This window comes from Apiospora kogelbergensis (genome assembly GCF_038363985.1).
Source record: "Apiospora kogelbergensis strain CBS 113332 chromosome Unknown utg000009l_segment0_segment0, whole genome shotgun sequence".
NCBI classification, from domain to species: Eukaryota; Fungi; Ascomycota; class Sordariomycetes; order Amphisphaeriales; family Apiosporaceae; genus Apiospora; species Apiospora kogelbergensis.
This window is the reverse complement of record NW_027117426.1, coordinates 1502523-1530381: the sequence shown is the minus strand read 5'-3', so window position 1 is coordinate 1530381 and position 27859 is coordinate 1502523. Positions and strand designations below refer to the sequence as shown.

General features: G+C 52.9%; 8 protein-coding genes across 8 annotated transcripts; 4 read left to right on the top strand and 4 right to left on the bottom strand.

Annotated features, from left to right (window-relative positions):
• PG998_013541 (uncharacterized protein) lies at positions 1–2227 on the bottom strand (the record flags this gene model as incomplete). Its single annotated transcript, XM_066880357.1, has 4 exons — positions 1–384; positions 441–1197; positions 1251–1539; positions 1603–2227. The coding sequence occupies 4 exons, from the start codon at positions 2225–2227 to the stop codon at positions 1–3; spliced, it is 2055 nt and encodes a 684-aa protein (XP_066724496.1).
• A 2707-nt stretch (positions 2228–4934) lies between these two features.
• Positions 4935–6125, bottom strand: PG998_013540 (uncharacterized protein; the record flags this gene model as incomplete). The annotated part of the gene is made up of 2 exons (XM_066880356.1): positions 4935–5682; positions 5770–6125. 2 exons carry the CDS (start codon positions 6123–6125, stop codon positions 4935–4937), a joined length of 1104 nt encoding a protein of 367 aa, XP_066724495.1.
• Positions 6126–8653: 2528 nt separating this feature from the next.
• On the top strand, positions 8654–10202 carry PG998_013539 (uncharacterized protein; the record flags this gene model as incomplete). Its single annotated transcript, XM_066880355.1, has 4 exons — positions 8654–9141; positions 9207–9246; positions 9373–9766; positions 9826–10202. The coding sequence occupies 4 exons, from the start codon at positions 8654–8656 to the stop codon at positions 10200–10202; spliced, it is 1299 nt and encodes a 432-aa protein (XP_066724494.1).
• A 1152-nt stretch (positions 10203–11354) lies between these two features.
• PG998_013538 (uncharacterized protein) lies at positions 11355–12170 on the top strand (the record flags this gene model as incomplete). Its single annotated transcript, XM_066880354.1, has 1 exon — positions 11355–12170. One exon carries the CDS (start codon positions 11355–11357, stop codon positions 12168–12170), a length of 816 nt encoding a protein of 271 aa, XP_066724493.1.
• A 1332-nt stretch (positions 12171–13502) lies between these two features.
• Positions 13503–14517, top strand: PG998_013537 (uncharacterized protein; the record flags this gene model as incomplete). Its single annotated transcript, XM_066880353.1, is given in 2 exon segments — positions 13503–13858; positions 13869–14517. 2 exon segments carry the CDS (start codon positions 13503–13505, stop codon positions 14515–14517), a joined length of 1005 nt encoding a protein of 334 aa, XP_066724492.1.
• A 996-nt stretch (positions 14518–15513) lies between these two features.
• Positions 15514–17591, bottom strand: PG998_013536 (CMGC/SRPK protein kinase; the record flags this gene model as incomplete). The annotated part of the gene is made up of 2 exons (XM_066880352.1): positions 15514–17339; positions 17426–17591. The coding sequence occupies 2 exons, from the start codon at positions 17589–17591 to the stop codon at positions 15514–15516; spliced, it is 1992 nt and encodes a 663-aa protein (XP_066724491.1).
• A 796-nt stretch (positions 17592–18387) lies between these two features.
• Positions 18388–19146, top strand: PG998_013535 (uncharacterized protein; the record flags this gene model as incomplete). Its single annotated transcript, XM_066880351.1, has 1 exon — positions 18388–19146. The coding sequence occupies one exon, from the start codon at positions 18388–18390 to the stop codon at positions 19144–19146; it is 759 nt and encodes a 252-aa protein (XP_066724490.1).
• A 581-nt stretch (positions 19147–19727) lies between these two features.
• Positions 19728–25960, bottom strand: PG998_013534 (Tetratricopeptide- MLP1/MLP2-like protein; the record flags this gene model as incomplete). The annotated part of the gene is made up of 2 exons (XM_066880350.1): positions 19728–25555; positions 25669–25960. 2 exons carry the CDS (start codon positions 25958–25960, stop codon positions 19728–19730), a joined length of 6120 nt encoding a protein of 2039 aa, XP_066724489.1.
• Between the last annotated feature and the right edge of the window lie 1899 nt (positions 25961–27859).

Below are 27859 nucleotides of genomic sequence, written 5' to 3'. Positions count from 1 at the left end.
CTACCCCTTAGGAGGTGTGCCAGCGAGTTTTGGGTCGCTGAAATAACCATCCTCCTCCTCGGCCAGCCCACCGGATAACGACGTGTCGAACATGCCGACGCGGTTGACGGGCTTCCTGGAGATCTCGTTGCTTTTCTTCGGCTTTCGGGCGATGTCCAAACTCTTGGAGGACCTGTTACGGCTACCGTCATCGCTGTTCTTATGCATGAAGTTCTGTTTCAGACGGTCGATATCAAATGAGGCACCTCTCGACTTGCCGGGCGACTCTTCTTCGATGTTCTCAAGCTTGTTCCGCTGCTCCTCCTCCTCCTTCTCCTTGCGGGCCTGTATCCGCCTTATGGCCTCTTGCGTCAGTTCCTGTCGGAACATGCGTTCCACCACGTCCTTTTGCGAGTTCGGCGATCGCCGATGGAAATGAGGACACCTGCTGTGATGTTTACAGCGATGGAGCAGCAAAGAATTGTGGACGTGAGCGCGGCAGGACGAACATGATAGTCGATGAGCCAAGTTGAGAAACCCAGAGCCAACTGAAAGCAGGAGTGGCAGTCCAAGAGCACCACGATGGCAACAAGGAGCCGCAGAGGGAAGGCAAAGTGCGTCTCCGTCTCATGCGGCTTGTAGAAAGTGTGGGACTTGGAGAAGCACGCTTGGTGATGTTCGAGCTTGGCTTGTTGCTGTGGGGTAAGTACGGAGTACTCCTCTTCCTTCGTATGTATACGACGTTGGGCTTCCAGGTCCTCCTGTTCATCACGCCCCGAGATTACGGGCTCAGTCGGAAGGTCGTTATGGTCTTTGAGATCGGGAGCGCGCATCTTGTTGCGTAGTTTCCAGGTAAGATGATAGTACCGGGCGATGAAGCACATGTGATATGTATCGACAAGTCGCCAGGGGATCATGCCGTCACCCACGATGGCGAACAGAGCAACAAGGACGTTATCAATGACATCGATAATGTAGTCCCTCCTTTCTTCGTCGCCCAGGTAGACCCAACCGATGAGGAAAAGAACCCAGGCGAAACCAAAGACGGTGATGAGGAAAGCGTAAAGGGTGACGGCGAACCCGAGAGGCCTTCGGACATACTGGCCGAAAGCCTTCATACTACGTTTGAAGGCGGAACGCTTCGAGTGAAGCATATGCCGTACATGATCATTAAGCTCGGCGAGGTCTTCGTCGCTCCACTCGGCAAGCGACGTATCGCTAGGGCGAACAGCGTAGAAACGTTCCGTCATATGGCTTGGTATACGCTCAACGGACGGCCTTCCAGCGGGAGGTTCGCCATCAGCGGGGGTTCGTCTTCCTCCTTCACATCCTTGAGTGGCCTGTCCGAAGCCGGGGGAGCACCATGTTGCCGAGTCTCAGGGGTATAACGACCTGATTGGTTGGCAGCGACCTCGCCATACTCTGATGGGTAGTCACCAGGAGCATTGGGCATTCGCGTGAGGTTGTAAGTTGGGCGTCTGTTGACGAACCTTCCTAGCGAGGGGACGAAGAGGGAGTTTTGAACGTTGGTAATGGAAGACAGTGTTGAAACCTCGGGATCTAATGGTCAAATTAGCATTGTGTGGTGCATTTGGGGTCATCAGGTGCATAGGATCTACATACCCAGCACATCTAACATGTCAACCATTCTGGAATCATATTCGTCTTGTTGGTTAGGTTGCCTCCTCGGGTGATTGGCAGCATCGGGCCGCATGGAGGCACGACTGAATCTGTGGAAAAGGCCTCTTCGCTCTGGCGCTTGGCTGGGGACTGGGCCGGCGTCAGCACCAGCACCAGCACCACCGAAATCAGCAGCCTGAGTGTTGCCATTGGGGCCGGTGTTGTCGTCGACATCTAACATTGACCGGACAGGCTGGGAGTTCGCGACCCGACCGTCGGCGCGGGTGGGGGAGCCTTCGGACAGCCTTCGTAGGTGTATCGACTGCTCTTGGGGCGGAGCATCGACGTCGAGCATGGAACGGACATGTTGAGGGTTCGCATTGTTAGTGGCAGTGGAGTTGTTATCGAGCCTCGAGGCGGGAGCTCTGCGAATGCGAATAGCGGATTGCTGGGGCTGGAGGGTTCGTAGAGGTCGGAAACGGTGGCGCGGCTCTGCTGGGGCGGCGGTGCTGGTGTTGGTGTTGGTATTGGTGCTGGGCGTGACAGTGGACTCGGATCCGGGGTTGGAAGAGACGTTGGAGAAGTAACTGCTGGGCTGCCGTGGAGGCTCGAGCCGTTGGTCGGCCATGGTAGGGTATTATTATGCGATTGGTTATTAAACGATTACTGTCATGGAATCGTGCGACAGCATACTGTCGATGTTGTTTATTTTAGAGGAGAGGAGGTGTCAGTCGTAGTAGTCGGTTTCATCGGTTTTGCTAATAGCTAACCAACCTATGTACGCCATCACGTCAAGCAAGCAGGCACAAGCACGAGTGCGGAAGTCCGGGGCCATAAGGTGACCTGGGCCTTGGAAGAGCGCAGTTTCTGCGCACCATCAGCACCATCGCAATTTGCTGAGACGAATGACGTCGCTCGCTCCACTCTCCCACTCTTCCGTCCCTTCCAACTTCCCAGTCCCCGTCAGCCCACAGAAGCTACGTGGTACGCGAGCAACGTGAATGGCTGGCCTGGCAAGCTCGAGTCTTTTTCTAGGTTAGAGCCGGCCCTCAAGTGACGCCCAGATAAAACATCCCTAGCCAAACACCGTTCGCTCTGTCAGCCTCCCACAGGGTCCTGGCCCGTCCAGGCCCGGCGGCCAGGATGGTAGGACTTGCAAATAAAGTCAAGCCTTCGCCATGAAACAGCCCGGCAACGCAAACGAATCAGAGCATATAACCTCCATGTTGTGCCTGCTTGCCCTCCACTGCAACCTTGAGTGGGGCGAGCGGTGCTTATGTACAGACTGTTACCTCCGCGACGATCAACTGCCAATCATCCATGGTCTACGGGCCGAACCATTTTACAGCGCATGAGCCAGTCAGATCTGGGTCGCATATGGGTAAGCATTTTGGGCCCCCTTGGCACATCATTAGATCAATTACATAAGTTGGAGTCCTGATATGTATTTGGTCTTGGAATGTCTTCAGTCTCATCCCATTCCTCGGTGTCGGTCTGTCGGCTCGCTTTTTAATGAAACATTACCGTTTCCTAAAGTACGGCTGAATCTACGACATGTGTGCACACACGAGTCGCAAACGAGTCAACTGGCCCAGAGAGATTGGATGTTGCTGCTAACAAGATCACGCCCCACCATTACCAATCGGATTGCTAAGATCTCGAGATTAGCCATGACCTCAGCCGCCTCTGTTCAGACGATGGCCAATAAGCGAGCATTGGTTCCAATCTTGGGATTCCGGCCTTGTCATTAGGAGCCTATAATCATCACGTTCCACAGCATCGGTATATCGTGCCCGTCTCCATCGATGAATCCATCTTTTGAAATCCGAATCTAAGTAAGTAGTATGGACGACCTTCCGGCTAGCAATCGTAGTCTTCGAATCACAGCCCCTATTTCACCAAACCTCCCCACACTGATAAGCAAGAGGTATCAATCAACACAACACGCCTCACAGAACCTGTACTGGGGTGCGTGGTATGGATTGAAATGATTCATGTACCCAGGAAATCCAAAGTAGTCTAAGATAGAGTCGCCTCAGGCTGAATGTGTGATGGAAGCCCACTCCAAGCACAACTTCATAACAGACCTTGGCGATTTTCCATGTCCACCTTTTGCAGTATCATGCCAGCTGCATCCCTTACGATCGATTCATGAGTCTCGACCTGACGCCTGTTCCCACGTTGCCGACTTCCGGGGCTGGTGACAGTGGTTTCGATGCCACAGGCTCACCTCCTCGTCCACCCAAGAGAAAAGAATCCTTACATAATAGCTAATTCCTAGAATGTGCGCACGTGAATAGAAGTCATTACACCCAATGGCCTCGAAACTCACAAAGACATAACTATCTACCGGATGGGAAACAAATTGTTTTTAGGTGGAGGAGAAAAGGAGAACCGGAAGAGGAGCTGGTTATACCCAGAACCGACAACCGCGAAGCATTCTGAATGCACGCTAAGCACTTATCAGCTTAATGAATGACACCAATGGGGAGACAACATTCACATTGAGGCATGTGGTATACATTCGGGCTGTTAGGCCGTGATATTGCAGCCCCCTTTCCTGTGGGATGGTCTAGTCCCTCCACATCAATGCTCCTGGTTACGTCCAAATACGACTGGAACCACCAGTGAAAGTCCTACTCCCGGTTAATATTCTCAGATATTGTGCTGTAAAAGCAAAATTGACCCTGAGAAGTGGCAATAATTGCTATGGTCGTACTGGCGTAGCTTGGCAGGCAAATGCTGCTTATTCGAAAACTGGTTATTTAAGGGGTTGCTTAAGCATTGTATCTTTTCTATTCCACTTATAGACAAGGATATGAAACTCATCCATTTGCAGAATCTAGACATTTGTGTTTGCAGTATATATATCAATTTATAGAAAGATACAGCCAGTGTCTTCTAGGAATCGCTCGCGCTCCCCCTTTTCCGCTCCTATAGATCTATTAATCACTTTATAAAGCCACAGTCTACGTAGCTCAACTCATCAAGATGGGTTGAGATAGACAAAGGCAATAGAATTATGAATTTTCTAAACAGTGTCTAGGAGATCCTCTCATCTTAACCTTAACAATCTTAAACCAACCAAATGAATCATTGAATTAGAAACCTAAGCTCTCGATATCCAATTTGCATTATTGCTTGAACTTATAACTACATCGCAAGGTGATCCTAAGTAACCTACACACATATGTACTATCGAATCTTAATCAAGTGAACAGTAGCAACAGCGAAGTATATACAACGAATATATCTTCAAAACCTTATCATGAAACGACCCCTTACGGAAGCAAATGCTAAAACAAACTACCACTTCAGTAGAGCCCCTTTTCAATTCAGTAGCCCCCAGCACCCCAGCCCTGCAGGGGGTTGTTCCCCGGCAGAACATTAACCCACTCGTCCGTGGGATCGGGCACAACGGAGTCGATGACGCACTTGTCGTCCCTGTTGACGCCGCCGATGACGGTGGGACACGTATCCATGCCGCCGGATCCAGTATCGCACCCGTTGATGATGGCCCTCAAGGTGTCGGCGTCCCAGCCGCTCACGAAGTCGGCGTGTAGGCTGTAGCCCGTGCGGTCGCCGTCCGAGAGGACAAAGGGCTGGTTCCGGCCGTCGGGGCGCCAGTCGGCGGCGAAGCGGGGGGTGTCGTAGTAGACCTCGTAGAAGAGGTGGGGGACGTGGACCCAGCCGGCGGGGCAGTCGAGCTTGCCATGGTTGTCCGAGGGGAACGCCATGTTGCTGTGGTGGTTGTCGAGCCCCGCTGCCGGGTTGTAGCACGAGGGCAGGTGCACGTCCTGCCGCAGCGGCGACGCGTACCCGTCGCAGTTGATGACGGGGAAGCCTGCCCCGGCGCCCCGGTTGGTCGGGTCCGCCAGGCCCCCGCGCGTCCCGTCCGACCCCTTGGGGTACCGGTCGGGATCGCCCTGTGCCGGGCATGTGAACTGCACCGCCTGGATGGGGCCCATGGAGGGGTCGAGCTGCAGGCTGCCCGTTGCGGGTGGAGTACGCTTGCCGGCTTCGCCGCTGACGATTTTGATTCCGGGTGGAAAGGGCTCGACCTTGTCATTGGTGATATCAAAGCTAGAGGAAAGGGGCGTCAAAATTTCTCAATACCCTTTCTTTAAGTCACTCTAAGGGGTGTTAGGGGAGGGACGCGAGTAGACTCACAAGTAATACACCTGCATATAGAAAAGGGGCACCTTCTTGAAAGTGCCGTTGCGCGGCGACTGATACCAGATGCCCGGAACCCAGTAGTTGCTCTTGTCATTCTTGATCATGGAGTTGGTACACTTGGAATGGAGCAGCTGGTCGCCTTGGACGGTCAGACCGAAGTTGCTGCCACCCATGACCCCGTGCGAATGAGCCGAAGCGGCGCCTGGGCTGATGATAGGGTCCATGCGGCCCTCGGTCGAGAACTTGTCAGCCACGTTGTTGAACCGTAGGACGCTAAAGGCCCGGGTGGCTCTTCCGGCCAGTGGTGCAGCGGCAGCGCATGTTGCGAGGTAGAGGGTCAAGATCTTCATCATACTGCACAAAGAATCCTGGTGTCACTGGGGAGATATCTATCATAAGGAAGCTGCTTGCGGCGTCATTCAGTTGATGGATCCGGAACTGATCTGCCCTTCTGGACCATCATTGCTCTTCCTCGCCATGGCTTTAAATGCTTCGAGCGAGTCGGCGCTGTTTGCGACTTGTCTAGACATACTCGACAGCTGGGTATGGTATCACCTGAAGCGAAATATGGTGGCTGCTATGCATGCTATAGTATGTGGACGCAGCGAACCGATTGGATCGACAGGATTGGGCGAATGGTGGCTTCAACATCCCCCCTTTCCCCGTCACATAAATTGCCAGCTCGCCCTGATTCAACGCCATCTGTTGTTGGTGCATCCGCACTCCTGTCACTTCCCAAAGTAATCGGCTTTGGCACTGCGAAGAGGAACAGCCAGGCAAGGGGCTGGAGTTGTCAGGCGCTCAAGCGTGACTGCGATCTTACGTGCACTGGGGAGATGCCAAGCCACCTGGATAGGGCGATGAGCAAACAATAGCATCGTCGGCCATGTTCATGTAATCATCGAGGGAAGATGACGATCTTGTCAGGGAATAGACAGCACGAGCAGTTAGCCCTACAGGAAAAAGGTGGATAGATAGATGGATGAACGATGGACGATGGACGATGGACGGATACTGTCTGACGGAAAAACGTCAGCTCTTGGCACGGAATTCGGTTGATAAGGGCGCGGACGGGAGAGTGGCGGACCCCTGCCGCGCCGGGAAACATGGCACTGAAAGTGGATGGGTGCATTGTCTCAATATATAATATGATATCGGGTGCCCTGAACTGGCTGGAGGTGGCCAGCCAGGCACATGTCTTGATTTGCTGAAACGCGGCTATGGGGGTACTCCGTCTGTCACTTGTCCCTTTGCAGGTATTTAGGTGGGGGGGTAACGGGATAAGCGGAAGGGTGCGCAGGCACGGCAACGACCCAAGCGACAGCGACAAGCGACGGCATGGCTCTTCGGCCCTTGCAGGTCGAGCTGCATATGTCCAGAAGCTTGGTCGGGTCGGCGGATCGGTAGACGAAGAGAGATGACCAAAAAAAATCAATCATAAACAGGTCAATGAAGTCCCAAAGGAGGGAAAAAGGGTGTTCGGCACCTCAGATGCAAGCAAATGGCACCATGTGCTTTTTTTGGTGTGGACGTCTCTGGCTAACAGTGGGATCGGGGTCATCTACTAAGTAAACTGACGACTGCCGACTTCCGATATCAACGACGAGCTAGGCCACTTTGGGGGTCTTGGCGGGCAATTGGACGGCAAACTGGCGCCGCAACTTGGGCGAGAATGAAGTGAGGATGGCTAGGATGGGTGAGAATGGTGAATGGCTAGATGGGTGCGTTTTTCTTCTTTGCCGGGGGTGCCTTCTCCAATGCCTGTCCAGTGGGCGGTGGGTTCTCCGGCCTACTGCGCTGGTTCCCAGAACTCGGACATGGCTAACCGGCACGCAGCTACCACTTAATATCACCACTGCTAAATACTTACCGTAGGTATGACGCGTCAATCAAGGCCATGTACGGAGTATATACCTAATGTTTTGTGTCACCTGCATCTCCTGAAAGCTACACACGCACATCGAGTCGAGTCGCATCGCATTGGGTTGAATTGAATCATGGAGGGTTGTCTATCTATGTGCATGCATGTTTGCAACAGTTCGTACTGCAGATCGGCGATTGGACAGTTGCCCGTCTGGTGTTTCCCTTTCTCTCTGTGAGGCTCACCGCACAGCACAGGCCGCACACGTACAGTGCAGTGGGAAATAGGGAGATAGGAGAGATGGCATTTGGTCTCTGCGAAATTGGGCAAGAGGACCCTTTTTCCCATTGCCGCCAGCCTGCTCTAGTGCTCTAGTGTGGGCGTCTCCCGCCATGGCTCCAGTATCGGTCGGGTTTGGGCCGCTACTGGTGAATTCATTCCTTCAATTGCTCCCTTGGCCTGTACATATTCTTCTGTTCTGTATTGCTACTACTTTCGTACACTAGCTACAGTAGTTCTCCAGTCTAGCCCAGCCTTTTTGCCTTGTCGCCAACACCTAATTTTTCTCTATCACCGTCCAGGTGTGCCGCATAAACCACACCCCTCCCCTTGGCCACTGTTTTTTTGTACTTGGAGGAGGTTGTGCCGACTAGCCGTCTTGCGCCGTCTTGTCCGTCTTTTCCTGGGCATTGCTGCCCCTCCACTTTCTAACATTGAACCTTCCACTTCTCTCACAAATCCCACTGCCACTCCCAGACACACGCTCGCCTGAGCGACCTGGTCCGTGCCGCCCCGTCAAAACCTTCAATTGGGCCAACTGTTCCTGCCCTTCAAATGCCCGGCTATCTGCTCTGCTGATCTCATCAAATGTCCCTTCGATGTGCTTGACGAGAACGACCTGCCTCATATATTTAATCTAATCTTCCCCCAGCGCCCACCACTCGCTGCCTGCAGGGAACGCCGGCGGGGTTTCTTCTTGGTGAATGGGTCTCATGAGGGAGTGTCACTACAGCAATTATGGCTTCCGACCGCACCACCAGCCCTGTTGACAAACAGAAGCACCTATCGGAAGTCATGTCCCAGAGCTCGGAAGATAACAACCAGGACCATGGCCATTTCAGGGGCCACGATGATGCAGCCACCTCCCATCCACAACTGGTCGCCCAGCAATCCCAGCCCGATGATCTTTACGCTCATGGCAAGCTGGATGGCGACAGTCAGAAGGAGAAGTCGGCCAACCCTTTGTTGTCCAAGTCCCGGACAAGTCGCAGGGGCAACATCCTCATCATCAGCATTGTGGGGCTGATCGTCGCCGCTGGTATTATTGTCGGCGCCGTCCTGGGCGTCAAGGCCCGTAGAGACGGCGCGAACCAGGGCCATGCCGGAAATGACACATCACGGCTGCTCTTGAAGGGTTCGCGCCTGGCCGTCACCGGTCGGCGCATCCCCGGCGATGGTTTCAACATCCGCCTGTTTTACCAGGGCGGCGACGGCAAGATCCGCATGTCTGCCTACGAGAATACCGAGGCCACTTGGCAACCCCCGTGACTTTTGGGAGCATTTCAGCCAGGAACAACACGCCTCTCACGGCTTCCATTGACTTGTCATACGTGAGTGCGACCCCAACTCCCTACCCCGAGTGCATTGTTTTTTGCCGCTCAGCCCTCACTCATCAACCCCTGTCCGTCATTCATCGCGACCAGTCTCGGTGGCACCCTTGCTGACAGTATGTGCAGCCGCACTTTCAACTTTATTACTTGAATGATTCGTCCATCTTGAACGGCGTGTACTTGTCCGAGGACGACACGTCGCCCCGAGAAGACGGTATTGGACACCAGCCCGTCAAGATCGACGATGAATCGGCTTTGACTTCGTATTGGCCATACCTAGTGACCCAGGATTCCGATTCTACTTTTCGAAAGTACACGTGGAATGGCGATACCTATTCAAACCAGACTATGCGAGTAAACGGCTCACTTGGCTCCAACCTGGGCCTAGTACCAGCTATTCGCCAATACCGAAGCCCGTATCCCACAGCTCTCTTCTACCGAAATAGCTCTGGCTACCTGGCGCAGCACCTGTTTGGTGGGGACGACTTCGCTGACGCCGCTATTGCCAACAACTCCATCTGTAGGTTAACCCATCTAGAAATCATGCCTGTATCTAAGCTCCCGCTGACTCCCTGAAAGCCAGCATGTCTATCGCCATCCCCGAGTGGTCTGCCATCAGCGTCATGACTTCCTCCAGAAAAGCAAGCAACTTGACGGACACATATGTGCTGTATCAGGACAAATCCCACGCGTTCTACGTTGCGTCGCAAGTAGAGACCAACAGCTGGAACGTCACGTATCTGGATATCGCCGATGATGGCAGCGACATCGCCTGTCTGACGGAGCAGGTCGGCGTAACGGAGTCGGCCGGGTCATCCAACGTCAACCCCGATCACGTGTGGCTGTCGTCGTCAACAGACATGGCTCGATGCTATTACCAATCTAATAACTGGCTGCGAGAGATTCGCCTGAGCCCCACAGGATGGGACCATGGCCCAGCTATCCCGATGATCTGATCGGGTTTCATAACGACACCATCAACTTGATTTGAATAGCATGATCGACTTAGAAGGAAACTAATGTCGTCTTTCTTGGCGTTTAGGGAGCTATCAACTGGATATACCTTGCATTTACATCATAGCCTCGCATGGCTCACCTCATTGAACGGTGATTGGGTGGGGTGTCTTGTTTTCAGGTCAATATTTACCATTTGATACCACGGTTGGAGCTGAAGATACGAACTTACTAAATACATCATAATAAGGCACGGCACGTACGTTGCTGCTCTACACCATGCATATAGTCCAAGTAGAGTGGAAATATACTCAACCCGTACCCACCCAATACGCATCGTATCATGCTGTGATTACTGTCAATTATTCAGATGCCTCATTTGTGCCAAATAATGTGACGGATCTGTAAACCTCGAAGGTGCTCTTGCCATGTATAGTCTAACCTGATTTCGTTGCAGGCGTGCTTGTATTTAGCCCTTGTGATGCCAGCGATACCCCGGCCTGCCAGAAGGCCAGCAGTCAAAATACGAGGCCGGATAAGGGGTGCCACCCGGAAACTGAGATAGAATAGGGGCAACAAACAAGTTCGACGTTAGCAGCCTATACCACAGCCACAAGCAACTGGGTAAAGTGAAGGTCGAAACAAGGTCAATGGCCAACGTACGTACCGTACCGTACCGTCAATTCACCAATGGGTGCCGAAGAAATGCCGTATGCCTCAGAATAGCACAGCGGGAACGACAAAGGGGTGAAAAATAGGATTGTTCGCTTATACGTTTTGTTGACCGCGTGGGCGACTGGTTTGTCTGGAAGCTTCTTTGTTATAAAGGCATTGCCATAACAAAGGACGATAATTTGGGCCACATTGCTACAATGAAGGGTTAAAGTCTATATATTCAAGGCAGCTGTCAATGTCTCCTACTCCAATGGGCCCTGGTCGATGTAAATAATTTATATAGATGAGACAGCCAGCAACGATCATTGCTTAACTGTGAAGAGGCAGTCTCATCAAAAGTATATATACATATCCACTGGAATCTTTCAGTGATTCTTTCTCGGCCGAGTGTGTAGGTCGCAAAGGGTCTGTACATAGCCGCTAGGTCCGGCTGCTGAATCTGGGTGCCTGGAATTGTTATACTGGGCCATCCAAGCAAGATGTGCAAAAGGACGATACAGCATTACATGCACCACGATGCACGCATACCCATGACCCTGGACATCAACGGCAGTCATGATGCCCCGCTTTACGCCCACCCGTTGCGCACATTGCTACACAGCTGCGACGTCGACATCGGGCGCGACATCAAGTCCACGATAGGCAGTGTCGATGACGGCTCGGAGCCGGAAACGCCCCGCCAGTGTAAGTACCACAGCTGTTGTATTTGTCGCGTCGTCGTGGAGATGTGCCCGTACGTGAGCCTCCCTCGCCACTCTATGCACCATACCCAGCCTTTGGACCTCGCGCCTAGCACTTCTCACGCCAATGAGTATGGAGGCATGCCCAAGCCCGAGGAGTGTGCCGGCTTCACCCTCGAACATCGGCACCAACCGCTCAACACCCTGAAGCTGACTTGGTGTCAATGGGCGCGCGCTCGCAGCAACGCGGTCGCCGAGCTGCCGTCACTATTGACCGTGACGTTGGTAGCGGCGGCAACCGAGCGACGGCAGCCCCCGCCTGAGCAGCCTCTATGGCGCGATCTCCAAGAAGTCGTGCCCCAGCAACATTGGCGACCCGTCTACCGGCGCGCCTTTGATATGTACATAGAATGGTCTGCTTGGATGTTCGACTATATGGCCCAGCTCGTCACGTTCCGCGAGGAGGACGCCTGCGCACTTGCGGAGCTACAGCGGCTCGGTGTCGCGGGCGGCTTTGCGGCGGTGGATCGCGCAGCGACCACGGCGGCCAACGTAAGAGCGCTCGAGGAGTTTCTCCATACCGGGCTCAAGTGGGCGGCAAGTCCGCCTCCCTGAATGAGAAGAAAGGAAAGAGAAAGGGTAAGTACTTACAATTAGGTAGGTTAGCAGTCGAGGTTGAACCCGATTTAGGTGCCCAGAATGGTAGGTAGGTTATCGCCCTCGGCAGACAGCAACATTACTTGAAATGCATTCCTCCGTATGCACCTCGCCGGGTCGGGCATGTCTGGTATGTACATAGATAGATGTAGTTTGACTCGTCAATATCATCGGCCTTCCAAACACGCGACCTGTCATCTGTCAAAGCCCTCCCACAACCTTCCTCTTCAAGAAGCAGCTGAAAGACGTAAGAGGATGGCACAGCGTTCTCGTGGGAGGGGAACTATTGATCAATATCTTGGCTCATTCTATTTACGACCGAGATAGGTGGTGATTCGTTGAGGTTCATGCAAGAACCCCTGCAAGCTGATAGGAAGCCAGCGGGCCGTAGGTTAGCATGTAGCGATGTTTTGCTTCTGCCTTTGTTCCGCTTTTTGACGGGTGAACGCCGTACCGTTGCACGTGGCGTCAACGTTTCCCTGTCCTTAGTAATAATGCTGGCTTGAACCTCGTCGACAACACCAGCCGTTGCCGAATACCGACGCCGGTCAAGTAGCCCGAGTGACACATACTTGGATTCACCGGTCGGCTAGAAGTAGTGTTCTCGCTCGTCCTGCCAAGCGAGGCTTTAGCGCTAAAACCCACCCGATGGATGGGGGTTCTACCACTACTGGTAGGGCCGCTTTAGGGGGCGCTCTCGGGCAGGCACCAGGCACTCCCGCCGCTAGTCCGTCATCAGTCCCTGCCCGTGTCTATGGCTTCTAATTAATTCTTTCTGTCCAGAGGCCAAGAATCTTCTCCATGCGCAAAAAGCATGGCCGCTTCGATGGTTATCGCGGCTCGTCACTGGCCAAGCCCACGGTCAGGCCGTCATTGACCATGTCGTAGCCGCTGGGTGGGCGATGGGTGTGGTCAATCGGCAAGATACTGGCACACCAATGCTTAACTTGGCCTAGGTCGCATCACGATATGCGGTCAGCCTCTCTTTCGCGATGAGTGCAGCCCATGCTGATGTGCCCAGGCCCGCCTCGCGCATGGGATATTGCATGGGATATTGCGTGGGGTTTGGCATGGCCTGCCACCTGCCATGCACAGCCTGTTGCTGACAAGAAAAGGAACATATCGCGCTCGCTTGGGAAATATCGAGGTGCGGTTACCGTTGGTTGCCCTTGATAAGAGCCTACATCCGTCTCCAACAGTGATCAACAAGGTGGTTACTCGATTCTCCTCTGGTGTCTCGTTCCTACAGTTACAAAAGGCTTGGAAGCAAATCAAACTCCTGCCCTGACAATGGCCCCTTCCAGAACCGAATCCGACTCGAATTTCGGCTCGTCCGGCTGGCAATCGCCCCAATCACCGTCCTCGAATTCGTCTACGAGCCTGTCTTCCGTTGCTCGCGGGCCTTGGGCAGATGAGCCGTGGCCCCTCTTCGAGACCCCTGGGAGAACTCATAACGCCGTCCACCCCGCCATCCATATAGCCAACGAGGCAGCACACACCTACAATGCCATGTTCCGTGGCATTAACTCCATCTTCCTCCAAGCCCCCTTCGTGACTGCGGCCCAAGATGTAACCGACTTTCTTTTCCTGACGCAATGCCTCGGCCGCTGGATCGCTCAGCATCATAACGCCCTGTACTCCCGCGTGTACCCCAAGTACGAGGCAGTCTTGGCGCAACATGGCGCTCTCTCACCCCCCCTCGCCGGGCGCCCGGCCCGGGGAAGACTCTTCGTTCCTTCCCGACCTGGAGGCCCTGATCCAATACGCCGAGGAGACGCGAGCGCAGCCGCAGACATACGACCCGGCGGCGCTGCTGGGCATTCTCGAGAACCTCGCGCCGGGCTTCCACGCCTTTGCTTTCGCGCAGATCGTCAAGGCCATTGGCATGGAGTCGCTGTGCGGGAAGTCCGGCTCGCCCGCCGCCGAGCGCCGTTCCGTGGCGCTCCTGAACGCATGGCGGGCGCTGGACACCGAGGCCAGCACGGCGGCCGACCGTCCCTTCGTCCTGCCCATGCTGGTGCGCCTGCGCGACACCACCTTCGATGGCGGCAACGACTGGCCGCGCCTGCCCGTCCTCGCCGTCCACATCATCGCGGATCGCCTATCGCCCGCTCATGCTGGCGCGTGGCGCTTCCTGCCCTGCACCATTTGGGGCAAGCCCCAGGAGTTGCCGTTCCTGACGACGCCGCAGGAAAAAGAGCCGAAGGGCAAGCAGAAGGAGGTGGCGTGGGTCTCGGGCCTTGCGTCGCCGACAACGTACCCCTCAGCCCAGTCTTTGTTGTCGCCAACACCAGTTTTCATGTGATTTTACTTCTTGTTCCCTTTTCTCCCAGGGAATTTTCAGTATAATGCCTCAGCATACACTTGGCGAACCTTATGGGCTTGCATTCGGGGAAGGGGTGCTGCTCAAGTACCAATCGGTGATGATGCTCGGGACACCACTTGGCTTTGAGATTCTGGCCCCGGAGATTGGTGGAAATAGTCCTTTCTTTAGCAAGCAACAGGAATTCACCTCACGCATCTCAAACATGCATCAATATAAAGTCGTTGTCCTATCAGCTGAGGGTTTGTCAATCGCCCAAGACATATTGACAGCTCAATCACTTAGCAAGGACGTAGTCGCCATAACCCTTCAACTACATGCTCCAGAGCCTCGAAATATGCAAACTCGGCCATCGTGGTCTCCTAACATCACAGCGATATTGCGGTTATGATAGCCAACGCTGACCCTTGGACCGCCGCCACTATGTGGAAACGGCCTTCGTACTTCTTCGTATCACATGCCCTTAGTCATGCAGTTACACTGGCCGCAAATCCCTTTTCGTATGTCTGCATGCATGTAGGAGGGCGGCACAGCAGTCGGACAAATTTGGGCCACAGCTAACCCATCAGTCATCTGTTACTTGTCGGATACGTCTACGCACCTTCCCCACGCCGCATCGCATGCATGAACCATGCGTATAGCAGACACGGAAGCGATTGTGGATGGTGTTCCCCGCGAGCCAATATTTCGTGAGGTGCCAAGAATACACATGATTATATTACCGGACGCAAGCCGGCGTAAAGCTGCCCTCGGAAGTACATTGGGCACAGTGGACGCAAAGATTGCTAAAACAGAGACCGTAGCGAACCAAGCGGCCGTAATGTTCAAAAATGAGAGCTTCATGTTCACGTGTTGGATTATGTGGTGTACAGTTAATTTGGTAATTATTTGAGCTAAACAAGATCCAATGCAGACGTAACTATCTTCCCCTTTTCCCTTGTGATATTTCAGGGGTAGGCCACCACCCTGAATCGGCCGTTACTCCTTGTGCGCCTCTTTCCTCTGCTTGAACCAGCGATGACCAAGGACTTGCTCTATGGTCAGGCGATCTTTGGGTTCGTATTTGAAGATGCTTTCAAGCAGGTCCGCAAATACCTTTTGTTCGTTCTTGCTCATCTGCCAAACGACTAATAGGTCAGGGTCGCCGTACCAATGTTGCTCAGCTGTACAGGTGTCTTTGACACGAATACAACGCCCGCCACGAGCATCGTCCCAATCACATATGCATGGATTGGAAGAGTTGGGGAATTCGCCTCTCTTGTAGCTCCGCCCTTTGTCTATCGCGCGCTGTATGTCAGCCCTCAGCCCCTTTCTGGTAACAGCAGTGTCGCTATTAGACTCTAGCCCGGCATTATCTGTAACTTCTGAGACGGTAGACTTATCCCCGTGGGTCTCCGATGACACCGTACTACGACGGCGTTTCGTGATTTCGTCGTGTGCTGATTCGACGGGGGATCTGGCAGCTTTACGCTTCTTCGAGTTGACGTCGCTGTCACTCTCATCGGAATTATACTCATCGCTGTCACCATCGTAGAAATTGAACTCCCAAGGTATATGTTCCTCAGTAAGTTGGTATTTGAAAGCCTGTTGTGCCATATCGAGGAAGTGGTGTATCGTCCTCGCCGTAGCATTAGAGGAGTCGTTCTTGGTTTGCTGGTAGGCCTCGAGGGTGATAGGTATCGACAAAGGATCTCCAGATTTCCAGGCCGTGTCGCGCTTCTCATCAGCGGAGTATTCATCGAATTCGAGCATCTTGGCTGCAACATCGGTTCTATAGATCTCCGGTAACGGCCCCCAGCGCCACTCCATCTTCTGTAAGACTCGAACCCATGTGTCAAATACAGAGACAAGGCAGTATGGGGTTCTCAGTTTTACGAAAACACAAGCCAGAGCCCAGATATCGGTCGCTGGCCCTCTCGGGGAGCGCTTGAACAGCAGCTCAGGGGCCGCGTTAGATCGGTAGGACATCTGCTCCTGAGGCAATCCGGCAATCTCGTAAGACAAGCCAAAGTCTATCAAGACGAGATTACCGGTTTGGTACTTCGAGTCCAAATGCGTGAGCGAACCACTGCAGTAAATGTCGTCAGGCGCATGTGGGTACGCTGGTCGGCCAGACAGTCTCTTTACCTCGGAATGTATCAGGGGTTCTCCAGTGCGCCGTTCCAGCTCACGCGGACCGAGCTTGTCGACGGCGTCGCCTAAACGAATCCCGATGTTCTGCATTCGAATATCCCCATGGCATATGCCTTTGCTGTGTAGGAATTTCAAAGCCACAGCCAGCTGATAGCACAGATCAGTCAACAAAGTAGGGCTGTGAAGCCCGTAGCCGGCTGGAGGGTCTAAGTCCATGGCTACTACGAGCTTTGACACGAAGCAGAGATGCCTCCCGTTCGGACCATCCTGCCAAAAGTAGCTTTCAGGCAAGCCGACATGGTTACGCTCCAGCTCCTCCCGGTCCACATGCTCTAAAAGTTTGAAGATCTTGAGCTCGTTGTTCTCTTCGCTCGAGTCGTTGGCCTGTAGCACCTTCACTGCTCGCCACGAATCGCTCTCCCAGTCTCTGCATAACCATACGGTTGACCCGTAACCCCATCCAAGTTTATTGACAACCTTGTACTTGCCTCGGTAGCCGAGTCTGTCACCAGGCACAATGGGATGGAACCCACCAGGACTATATCGCTCCTTATTCTCGTGATCCCACTCTTCGTCAGGGGTGCTGTAGTACATCATGCCTTGGGTCTCGGGCTCGAGCTCAGCGCGGCGTGATGGTGGGCCTCTGTTTTGGCTTGCACTTCGTTCCTGAACTGCGCGACGTCTATCCTCTGGTGATTCTTCGCGGCGGCGCCTCACGTCGTCGAATACCCCGAAGTGGCGCCGGAAATAGTCATACCAGTAGCCTCGGCAACATTCACACCCCCTCCCTTCCTGGTGCCAACCTGGTTGTCTTTGATCTCGGTCCCGGTTATAGTGGTAGGGATCGTATCGCTGTCTATCATCTTGGTGCCTGTAAGCACCACGGTAATTGCCACCCGGTCGTCTGCTATCTCGGCTGCCATTATTACGATGGCGATTTTGCCGCCCTCTCCTGTTCCTCCCCGGGGTTGGGGAATATCGGCGATCCATATTCTGCACTCTAGTTCTGGAGCACAGCCAGAAAGATCATGTAAAATGGACAGGCAAGGGTATCGTCGACTTGGGGTTTTGGCCCCTAATAAGTTTGGAGACGTTTCGTTTTGGTATTGCGAACAGAAGGTAGGAATATGGCAGTCACCACCACGCCCTGCTTGGCCTTGTTAAAATTGCAAATTCAAGCGCCACTGGACGTTCCGCATACAATTGGAAAATCCTTGGATGTACAGCTAACAAAGGAGACTGAAGAAAGCGCCCTTTATTAAAACCCATCGTCTTTGTCTGCACTTTCCGGCTGCCAGGGTATCTAGCCAAGCCTTGTTCAATGGGTTTCCACTGCAAGTTGAATGATGCATGCTTTGCCCTGTCGGATAACTTCCTTTGTTGCCTACTGGACAGTTTTCCTCGGCATATCTGAATCATTGAGGTATTTCCTCTTTGCGACGGTCTATGGCGGTAGATCTAGCCCATATCTTCTTATTTGGCATACAAAAGCGAGAGGCTCAAAGACATAACAACTCCTATTGTGATGACTAGATACAACGAAATGCACTCAATGTAATCATGGGTATGATAAAAGAGGTGCAGTCTGCCCTGACCGAGGATGAGGATGAAGCACAGCACGAGCAAGCAAAGACTAAATAAAAACCCGCAACACCTGAATACGACAGACAGGATCACATCACGGAGTACATTTCTAGAAATAACTAACCACCAGCTATCATGGCTCAATGCATTGCTGTTTCAGACCAAGACACGAGGTGGAATATTGGGATGCCACTACCCCTTGGTGGACCGCCGCCCACTTACCGCGCGGCGGGACGTGTTGTAACAGTAGGCAAGGGGCAGCTGACTGACCCTGCAGCACAATGGATGTGCGATCTACCAGAAGAACATGAAAAGAATAAGAAGGCAGCGATAGAGGACATTGTCCAGAGGGTGGCGGTCCAGGTAGGCGCAACCCATGTCTGGATCAGGTCTCGGGTTCACAACTACGGATATGTCTATGATAAGTACGGCAATCGGGTGCCAATCGTGGACGAGTCGGGAAAATTCGTCGAGTGGAAGATGATCAGGAAAGACAACCACATCACTGCGGCTTTCGGCACCAGCACAACTCATGTTAATGTGCATGGCCACATCTACGTGACGACCGACGTTACAGGCTCGCCGACAGGGTTCATGGACGTCGGTAGCAGAAAGTACGTCTGCAATGGTGATGTGCGTATTCTCGAGCTCTGGAAGCAGACCGAACGCCGCCCACAACATTCTGGTAGGGACGCAAACGTCGATCGGCCCGAGTGGCAAGATGAGGTTTTGATGGACCACTATTGTCCTTGCCCTCACGCAGACGTGCGGCCCGGGGACGATCACTATTGCCCTTGCCCACATGTTCAAGCGGTCGGCTTGGATCACTGGTGCCCGAACAACCCGTGCCCACATGATCAATATGTGCTTATGAGAAGGGAAGCTGCTTTTTAGGAAAGGGGCGCATTTACAGTTCGGACAACAGGTAAGTAAGATAGGAGAGATGTGACCTGGAAAGAGAAGGCATATAATGGATGGAAAAAAGACTATATACGGACATATTTGGATATATAAAAGCATATACTTGGAATCAAGAAACATATCAAACACACCAAAGCCCCATGCCAGCCCCCCTGTGAAACATCATAGATATACAGTAAAGTCAGGGATTGTATTGTATTGTACAACAAAGGAATGATTTATTTATGTCAACACCTATGATATGCCGCATAGAACCCTGCATAAAACCAAATGACAACCCGAACACCATATCGCACAAGGCAAGCTTTCGTGCTTGCTTGCTGTTCTTAAGTAGACTTGAGTGCTGTAGTCAATTTTCAAGAGAAGCATAGCAAGCAACCCGTGAACTTTTCTTTTCATCACCCAGCATAGTACATAATAATGTGTTTACATTTCAGCCTCCCCCTTCCTAAAGCAGGTCTAGCCTACCGGCCCCTCAAATTACGTCTTGTTCTACTAGCGAGTGAGTAGGCAGCGGCGTCGTCGGCATCGGCGTGGTCGCCCGGCTGGGAGCTCTATTGACCAGCAGGACCGCCACCCCTCTGCCTCTTGGCGCCAGCACCGACGTCAGACTCTCCACGAGGCCTCTTGTTGCCGGGCTGGAAATCGCCAGCAGCAGCATTCAGGCTTGCTCTGCCTTGCATTCCACCTCGACCTCCGCCGCGGCCACCTCTGGCAGCACCGCCTCGGGGTGCTTGGTAAGGACCACTGGGTTGTCGGAGCCCACTCCTGACCTGAGTGCCGGGTGCGGGGATGTTCGTTTTCTGTTGGGCAGGCGGGGGCTGCGGCAACGAAGACGGGGGCGCAGCGCTGGGGTTGGTCGCATTTGCAGGCGCGAAGGGATTCGCGGGTGCCGGAGCAAGCTTGGGCAAAGATGAACCACCGGCAGCAGCAGGCTTGGCTACCTGAGACGATGCGCCATTGGGGGCTGACTCGGGCGCTGTACTCATGTTAGTAAGAATCGTGAAACTTCCTGGTTGGGCTCTCAACTTACCCGACGGAGCTTTTGGTGCCTGTGGCAGTGTTGATGCGGCAGGCGATGCAACGGCCGGCGCTGGCTGCTTAGGCGCTGGCGGAGGTGCTTTTGCAACCTTGGCTATATCCCAAACCTCGACGACTGGTCGTTGGGGTGTCTCCTTCGCAGCAGTCTCCACCACAGCCAGCTTGGCGGTGGCAGCTCTAGTTTTGTTGTCTGCCATATTCACTTGCAGTACGGTCTTCGACTGCATCAGCTTCTGTGCCTGTTCCCTGGCCTGTGCAATCTTAACGTCCACCTCGGCCTTGGGCACATGCAGCTGCTCGCATTCCGCCTTCAGCTTATTAACCTCCTGGGCGATCTTAGTCTTAATGTTGTTCGCCAGGATAGATTTCACTGTCGGGTTCTTAGCGATAAAGTCCCTAACCTCGGCCTCGTTCTCGAGATTGGTGGGTATGGCGGGCGTTCCGCTGGGGGTGCTTGGCACAGGTGCTTTCGATGGTGTTGCAGGCGGCTTTGTATCCGCTGGTGTCGAACCCTGCTCAACCTCCCATATCTTTCTCTCCTGTTCCAATTGCAATTTGAATTGCTCCTGTATCTTGTCCTTCTCCTGCTTGAACTGTTCTCTCTCTGTCTCCATTTGAGCAGCCTTCTCCTTAAGCTTGTTGTTCAACTGCGCCTTCATCTTCTCACTCCGTTCTCGAAGTCGGGCCTGCTCATTCTCTTCCAGTTCGCGAGCCTTAGCTTCAAGCTCAGCTGCCTTGGCTTCCGCATCCGTAATCTTCTTTTCGAGTGCTTGCCGCTCAGCGTCGGTCAAAGGAACAGACGGAGTGCCACTGTTCTCCATATTGACATCAGAATCGGATGTACCAGCTTGCGCTTGAGCCAATGCCTGGTCTCTCTCAGAGATAGTGGACTCGAGCTGACTGCGGACGGTCCCGAGTTCTTGTTCGATGGAAGCTTTTTGAGTGCTAACGTTCTCAAGTTCAGATCTGGCTTCGGCGAGTTGCCTTTCAAGCTCCGTGGTGTTCTCGGAGCTTGCAGTAACGCCCTCTTCTGCAGCCGGGGGTGCATCAGTGGCAGCCGTTGGTGCCGGATCCTTGCTCCGCGATGCCTCTTCTTGTAATGACTGTACCTGTGCCTGAAAGCTCTTGATCTGTTCCGCAGCAGCCAGGCGTTCCTTCTGCTCGGATTCCAACTCTTCCCGTGTTGACGCCAGTTGTGCGTTGGCGTCCTGGAGTTGATTTTGAAGATTGTCCCGTTCGGAAAGGATAGTCGTCTTCTCGTTGAGTGCATCGGTCTGTGCCTGCCTCGCCTGGCTTAGCCTCTGCTTGAACTGGTTTGTGAAGCTCTCTTTTTGCTGAGCCAGCCTGTTGCTGAGCTTGGTTTCATTCTCCTCCACTTCCTTTTCGAGCTCCCGCACTCTCTCCTTGAGCTTTGTTTCAGCTTCTTGCAGCGCAGTCTTTTCCGTTTCCAAGGCAGCGACAGATTGTTTGAGTTCCTCGACCTCTGCAGGATCAGTGCGTCCGTGCTTGGCCAGGATGTCCTCAGTTCGCTTTTGCCAACGGTCTCTGTCTTCGTGTAGTTGCTTGATCTCAGCTTCCTTGAAGGCCTGTTGGCTTTGCAATTCTTCGATAGTCGCTTCCAGCGGCTGGATCTTGGATTCCAACTCAGCAATCACAGTCGTCTTCGTTGAGAGTTGCTCCTCGGCCTTGCGGGTTTGCTCTCTTAGAACGGCGTTGCTTTCCCGGTAGACGTTGAGCTCTTCCAGCTTGTTCATGAGATCTTTGTGAGACATGGATGCACGTTGGCTATCGGAGTTGCTGTGTCGCTCTTGCTCAAGTTTCAACCGAGCCTCGTCAAGCTGCGACTGGGTGTAGTCAAGCTGTTCTTGCAAACGCTTGGCCTCACTGAGCTTGAGGTCGTACTGGACCTCCAAGATATCCTTCTCGCGACGAAGATAACTGGCTAGCTCGCGGAGTTGACCTTCGGAGGATGACGATGGCTGCGCTTCAATTGCCTCCAACGAATCGCCCATTGCCGCACGATTTTGTTGCAATGTCGCAACTTGAGCCGAGACACTGTCAAGCTGCTGATGAAGTAACTTGTTTTGTGCATCCGCCCCATCATGTCTAGTCCGCAGCTCAGAAAGCTCCTGTTCCATCCTCTTGCGACGATCATCCCAAGAGCTTTCATTCTGCAAAAGAGTGGCGCGAGCCGACTCTGCCTCGACTCTCAAAGTGGCTACCTCTGTCTTCAGCTGGTTGTATTGCTCGCGTGTCGTTGATAGAGACTTGGCTGTCTCTCCATGCTTGGTGACTTCGTTCTCATAAGCATGCTGCGCATTACTAGCAATCTCCGCTTGGGTTCGCAAGTCCTCTTGGTGATAACGTGCCGTCTCGCTGTAGTTGACTTCTTGATCCTTGAGGCGCTTGATCTCTTCATCCAAGATGGCCTTCTCGTCTTGGAAGCGTTGGGCCACGTCGTTTTGTGAGTCCCGGAGAGTAGATAACTCGCTGTTGGATCTAGCAAGTTCAGCAGAGATCTCTTCCACACGTTGCTCGAGCTCCTTGATTGATTCATCCTTGGCGGCCAGCTGCGCGTCCATGCTTGCAGCGTATTCGTCCTGGCTGGTCGTGATGGTTCGTAGATCTTCCTCAACAGCTTCAGTGAGTTCCTTGTATTCCTCATTTTGAAGTCTGGCATTCTCCAGCTGAGACTTCGTCAAGTCAAGGTCGCGTTTCAAATCAGCAGCCTCGTGTATGAGCTCCTGGATGCGCTCATCTGCGTCCAGCCCACCTGTCTGATCCATACCGGCAGCGGCAGTACCTGGTCGAGGGGTAGGTCGAGGTTGAAGTCGCTCAGCTTTCTCGGCGGCGCTGTTCAGCTGGATCGTCAACTCGTCGTTGCGCACTTGAAGGTTGTCTTTCATTGTCTTGGTGGCAACGAGCTCCTCGCGGATTTTGCTTAGGTTGGATGAAAGGTCATCGATGCGCTTCTGGAGTTGCTGCGTGTCGTATTCTTTGCGCTGCTGCAACTTCCTATTCTCTTCCTGCTCATCACTGAGTTTCTTCCTAAGAGAGCTCAGTTCAGTTTGTAGAGCTTCAATCTCGGATTGCGCCCGACGCTTGAGCTCCGCCTCGCTTATGTCACGCTCATTCCTGAGGTTCTCGTGTGTTGCGAGTAAGCCACTGAGACGTGCCTTTTCCTCTTGAAGGCTTTCGTTGGTCTTGGTGAGTCGCTTTTCCATGTCTTTAAACATGTTTCTCTCAAGCCGTAGGTTTGCTATCTCGTTACGAGTGCTTTCCAATTGGCCCTTGGTCTCAATAAGCTCCTCGATGGCTTGCTGCGTCCGAGTATCCTGCCTGGCGGCTGACTCGCTCTGTGCCTGGATCCTCTTCTGCAACTCCTTGTTCTCGCTCTGGGCTGATTCAAAATTGCTCTGCAGTATGCTAAACCGTTCCTGGGAGGTAGAAAGCTGGCTTTGGGTCTTGGCGATTTCGAGCTGCAGATTATGCTTTGTAGTAGAAAGTTCGCTGAGTTGGTTGTTCAGTGTCTCTCGGTCAATCTTCTGCTCGTTGCGATAAGCATCGAAATTTTGTTGAAGGTCCCTAAGCAGGGTCGTATAATCCGAGGCATCTTCACCCGCGACAGAATTTTGTTCGATGCTTGCAAGCACGTTGCTGTCTCTGCCCAAAGCAGATGACATCTCCTCGGCTGATACCCGCTCCTCCACCATACGACGGAACATATCTCGCTCCGACATAATGCTCTTGGTTCTGGCAGCAAAGGTCCTAAGACGGTCTTCAAACTCCTTGATCTGTTCCTTCAGCCGGACATTCTCGTTGCGATCCTCGAGGGCCTGTTGCTTTTCCGAGGCCTCGGCATCGTTCTTCATCTCTTCTGACAGCTGATGAATGATGTTGAGAAGTTCCTGGTTCTTCTCTTGCAAATCCTTGACGTCGCGGAAGACCACCAGACGTTCGGTGACCAATGTGTCGACATCAGACATTTCCTCATTTGTGAAACCATCGGCGCGGGCAATGCGTTGGAGTTGTAGTGTCTCTTCAAGTGTCAACTCCTGGTCGCGATGCTCCAAGTTGAAGATCATCATCTGCAATTGGGCACTCAGGTCCCTCAATTGGCTGCGCAGGATGTTTCCTTCAACCTGAGCATTGGACAAGGCAACCTCGGCTTTCTTGGCTGCCTTCTTTGCGACGTCTCGCTCCTTGAAGCTTTCGTCGGACAGATGAGACATGTTCTGGATCTCCTTTTGCAGACGAACATTCTCAGAAGACAGTTCGTCAATCTCAGGAATCTTAGCTTCCAACTGACTCATCATATCGTCGATCTCCTCGCGAAGCTTCTGGTTTTCGAATCGTACACTTGAAAGCTGGTTTCTCAGGGTGGCGTTCTCCGAAATCGCTTGTGTGGCCGAAGTTGCGGATTTTCTAGCAGAAACAGGTGTTCCAAAGGGCGAACTGGGACGTCCAAACATTGAGCCGTTCGTGGGCCGAGGGGTCTGGGGTGCCGAGCCGGGAGGCGCAGGAGAGGTGGCTACTGGCGCAGACTCTTGAAGTCGTGCAATCTCAGCCTGTAGACTTTCCATCTCAGTGGTAGCTTGGTCGTAGTTCTGCTGAGCCTGTGCCAACTGCGCATGTGCATTTCTGACGGCATCCTCGCCCTCCTTCTTGACCATGTCAACTCTCGACTCCACCTCCAACAACCGTTTCTTCTGGCTCTGGAGAAGCTCATCCTTCAACTGTACGAGTCGATCCCGAGACTCGAGATCTTGGTTGTAATTCTGTTCCTTGCGCGCAAACGCTTCTCTCTCTCGCTGCAATGTGGAAAGAACCTCTTCGGTCTTATTCTGAGCCTGCTCTAGCTGCTTTCGGAGTTGCTGTTCGGTACGTGTCTTGGCTTCGAGTTCGCCCGTCAGGTCGTTGACCTTGTTCTGAAGTTCGCTCAAACGTGCGCCCTTCTCCTTCCGGTACTTGAGTGCCTCTTCCTGTTTCTTCTTTGTCTCGGTTTCGTAGAAGTCCGCACTGCTTTGCGCCATTGACAGCTGTTGCTGCAGTGACTGTTCCCTGAACTTGACGGTAGTAGCGGCAGCCTGGGCCGACTGTATGGATTGCTGCAAGGTCGCAACCTCCTGCGCAAGCTTCAGGTTCTTCTGGTGTTGCGCCTGAAGCTCTTGCGAGAGACTGTCGTTCGCTTTGTTCTTGGTCTCGATGATAGCAAGAGTATCGCGGTTCGAAAGCTCAAGGGAACTTATGCGGGTGCGCAACGTCTCGACTTCGGCGGCCGAAGTGCTGCTCGATGATTTGACTGACTGGAGTTCGTTCTCTAGACTCTGCCGGGTCGTTTCTGGGAAAGTACCGTTAGTTCCATGTTGGGGTCAAGCTAACATCGTGGGATGATGCAGAAACCCAAACGAAAACAGTCTGCCAGCTTAACGATGCGTGTGATATGTAGCTTACCTTCCTGCTTCAATTTCTCGCGGATCTCCTCGACATCCTTGAGCGCCTTCTTCGCGGTTTCATTGCTGCGATCGCGTTGCGCCTCGGCACCTCGAACGTTTGTCTCAAGTTCCACTTCCAGCTGTAGCTTTTGCGAGTACAGGCCATCGTAGTCGTGGGCCTTTGCCATAACAGCAGCCAAGACGGCATTGACGAGATCAGCTGTCGGATTGGTGGTAACCGAAGTCAAAGTGTCCTCTGGCGTGCCCAGATGGGCCGCCAGGTAGCCGATATCGACGTCGGCGGCGGCCATCTTATCGATGTCGAGCGGCCGAGCTTGGTGTCATGGGCAGTCGATGGGGAAATCGAATACCAAGGTCAAATCGAAGAATGCCGTTGGGGAGGTGTGATGTGGAATGATTAGTCGCGATGGAAGGAATTGCAGACCCCACGAGGTGCAAACAAAAAGGTTTGCTATCCCTGGCGTAGAATCGGAACACGCGAGAACAAAAAGAAAAGAACCGGATTAAAGGAATGGCAGTCGCGTGAAACCTGCCGACCAGAACAAACGGCTAGATCGAGAGTGGCCGACTGAAAGGTGGTGGATGCGGAAAAAAAAACGGCAAGTCGCCAAAAGGTCGAAAGAGATGAGAATTTCCTTTGATGGTTGGTTGGAGCTCCAAGTCGATGCTCTGTTTTCGGAATGGAAGGCGCGACTGACTACTGCAACAACGGTCAGGCAAGGCTGTTGTTGCTACCAAACTTGAGTGACAGCTTGCACAGCGCAAGAGCGATAGTTGACAGAGAGCTTGGGGAGCTAAACCGTAATCATCTAGCGCCTAATGTGCTGGTTGTTCAGGCCCACTTGGGTTTCCAGCCTCCCCAATTTTCAGGCCAGACGTCACTTTCACCAGTACCTCGAATCATTCAAACCATTGGCCAAGAGCTGAATGTCCTTTTTACCAGTCACTCCTTTCAACGGGTTCTGGAGGGAAACGAGTCACATCTGTCGATTCGGATAGCTGAGAAATACCACCTCTTTACCAAAAACGTCGCAAAAGCAATAATAGCAAGCATTTCGCATTATTGAATGTACATGTAATGTTGTGTTCATCTCATGGACAGAGCGGTCAATGAGGGCTCTGTACTTAAGTGCTACACGTAGGTTATTGACTGTGGGTATGTGTATGCACGGCCAGCAAGACGATACAGCTTGACAGCCTACAATCCCTAGCAGCGAATCCGGTAAATATCTATGACTCGTACCATGATACCTAGAGCAATAATGTTCTCTGATTTTATACAAATAACTTGCAGTCTTCGACTATGAAGTAGCAGCCTTTGCAAAGTTACGTTGATGTTCGAACAGCATGGCTCCTCTGCACCCCGAGGCAAGTGATGGCATCAAGCCTACACATGCTGGTAGTCGCCATTGGTGAGCTTCAACCGAGAGCCGCAACTGAGAATAATGCAAGACCAATGAGGTGCGCCACGATGTGCACAGTTGGACCACCCAGGAGTGACGGAGCAGCTACATCCCCGCCCACGTCGGTTGTGAGACGCATATAAGCGCGATATACTGGCCAGAGATGGTAGCTCCCAAGCGCGGCAGCAAAGAAACCATTATTTCGATGAGCCATCCTCGGAGAAACCAGCATCACAACGGACAACAGAACGCTGGAAAGCAATAGACCTCCATATTGCCTCAAGATCAGTTCGGCTGCTGGTGAACATCCAGGTAATTGTTTCTCGGGCGTCAGGATGAAACTGAGGGCTGCTGGAGTCTCGATGGCGATGTGCCATATGTAGGCCAGTTTAGACCACGACATGTCTCAATCGTTGTGTGGGTATTGGTCTACAGTTGATGTGGTAAAATGAAAAAAGAGTTTGCTCAACATGCGAAAAACGATTTGAGCAGATGAAGATACCCGTGAATAGAACGAATTGGAGAACTCGAAGAATTCCAGCGAAGAGGTTCGACAAGCAGCACAGGCCATAGCTCTAAACTTTACTGTAATCCTCCATGACGTGCGGAATCCTTCCGCTATGGTGCCTGATCTTGACGGCCTAAGCATCCGATTGCAAGCAGATGCGACGACGAGAGGCTCTGTCTCTCCCTTTTTACCCATGATCAAAACGGTAATGCCTCTTGTATAGGCGAAGAACCTCAAATTGTATTACTAGCGGCTCGCGGTCACAATTGACTCTCAGG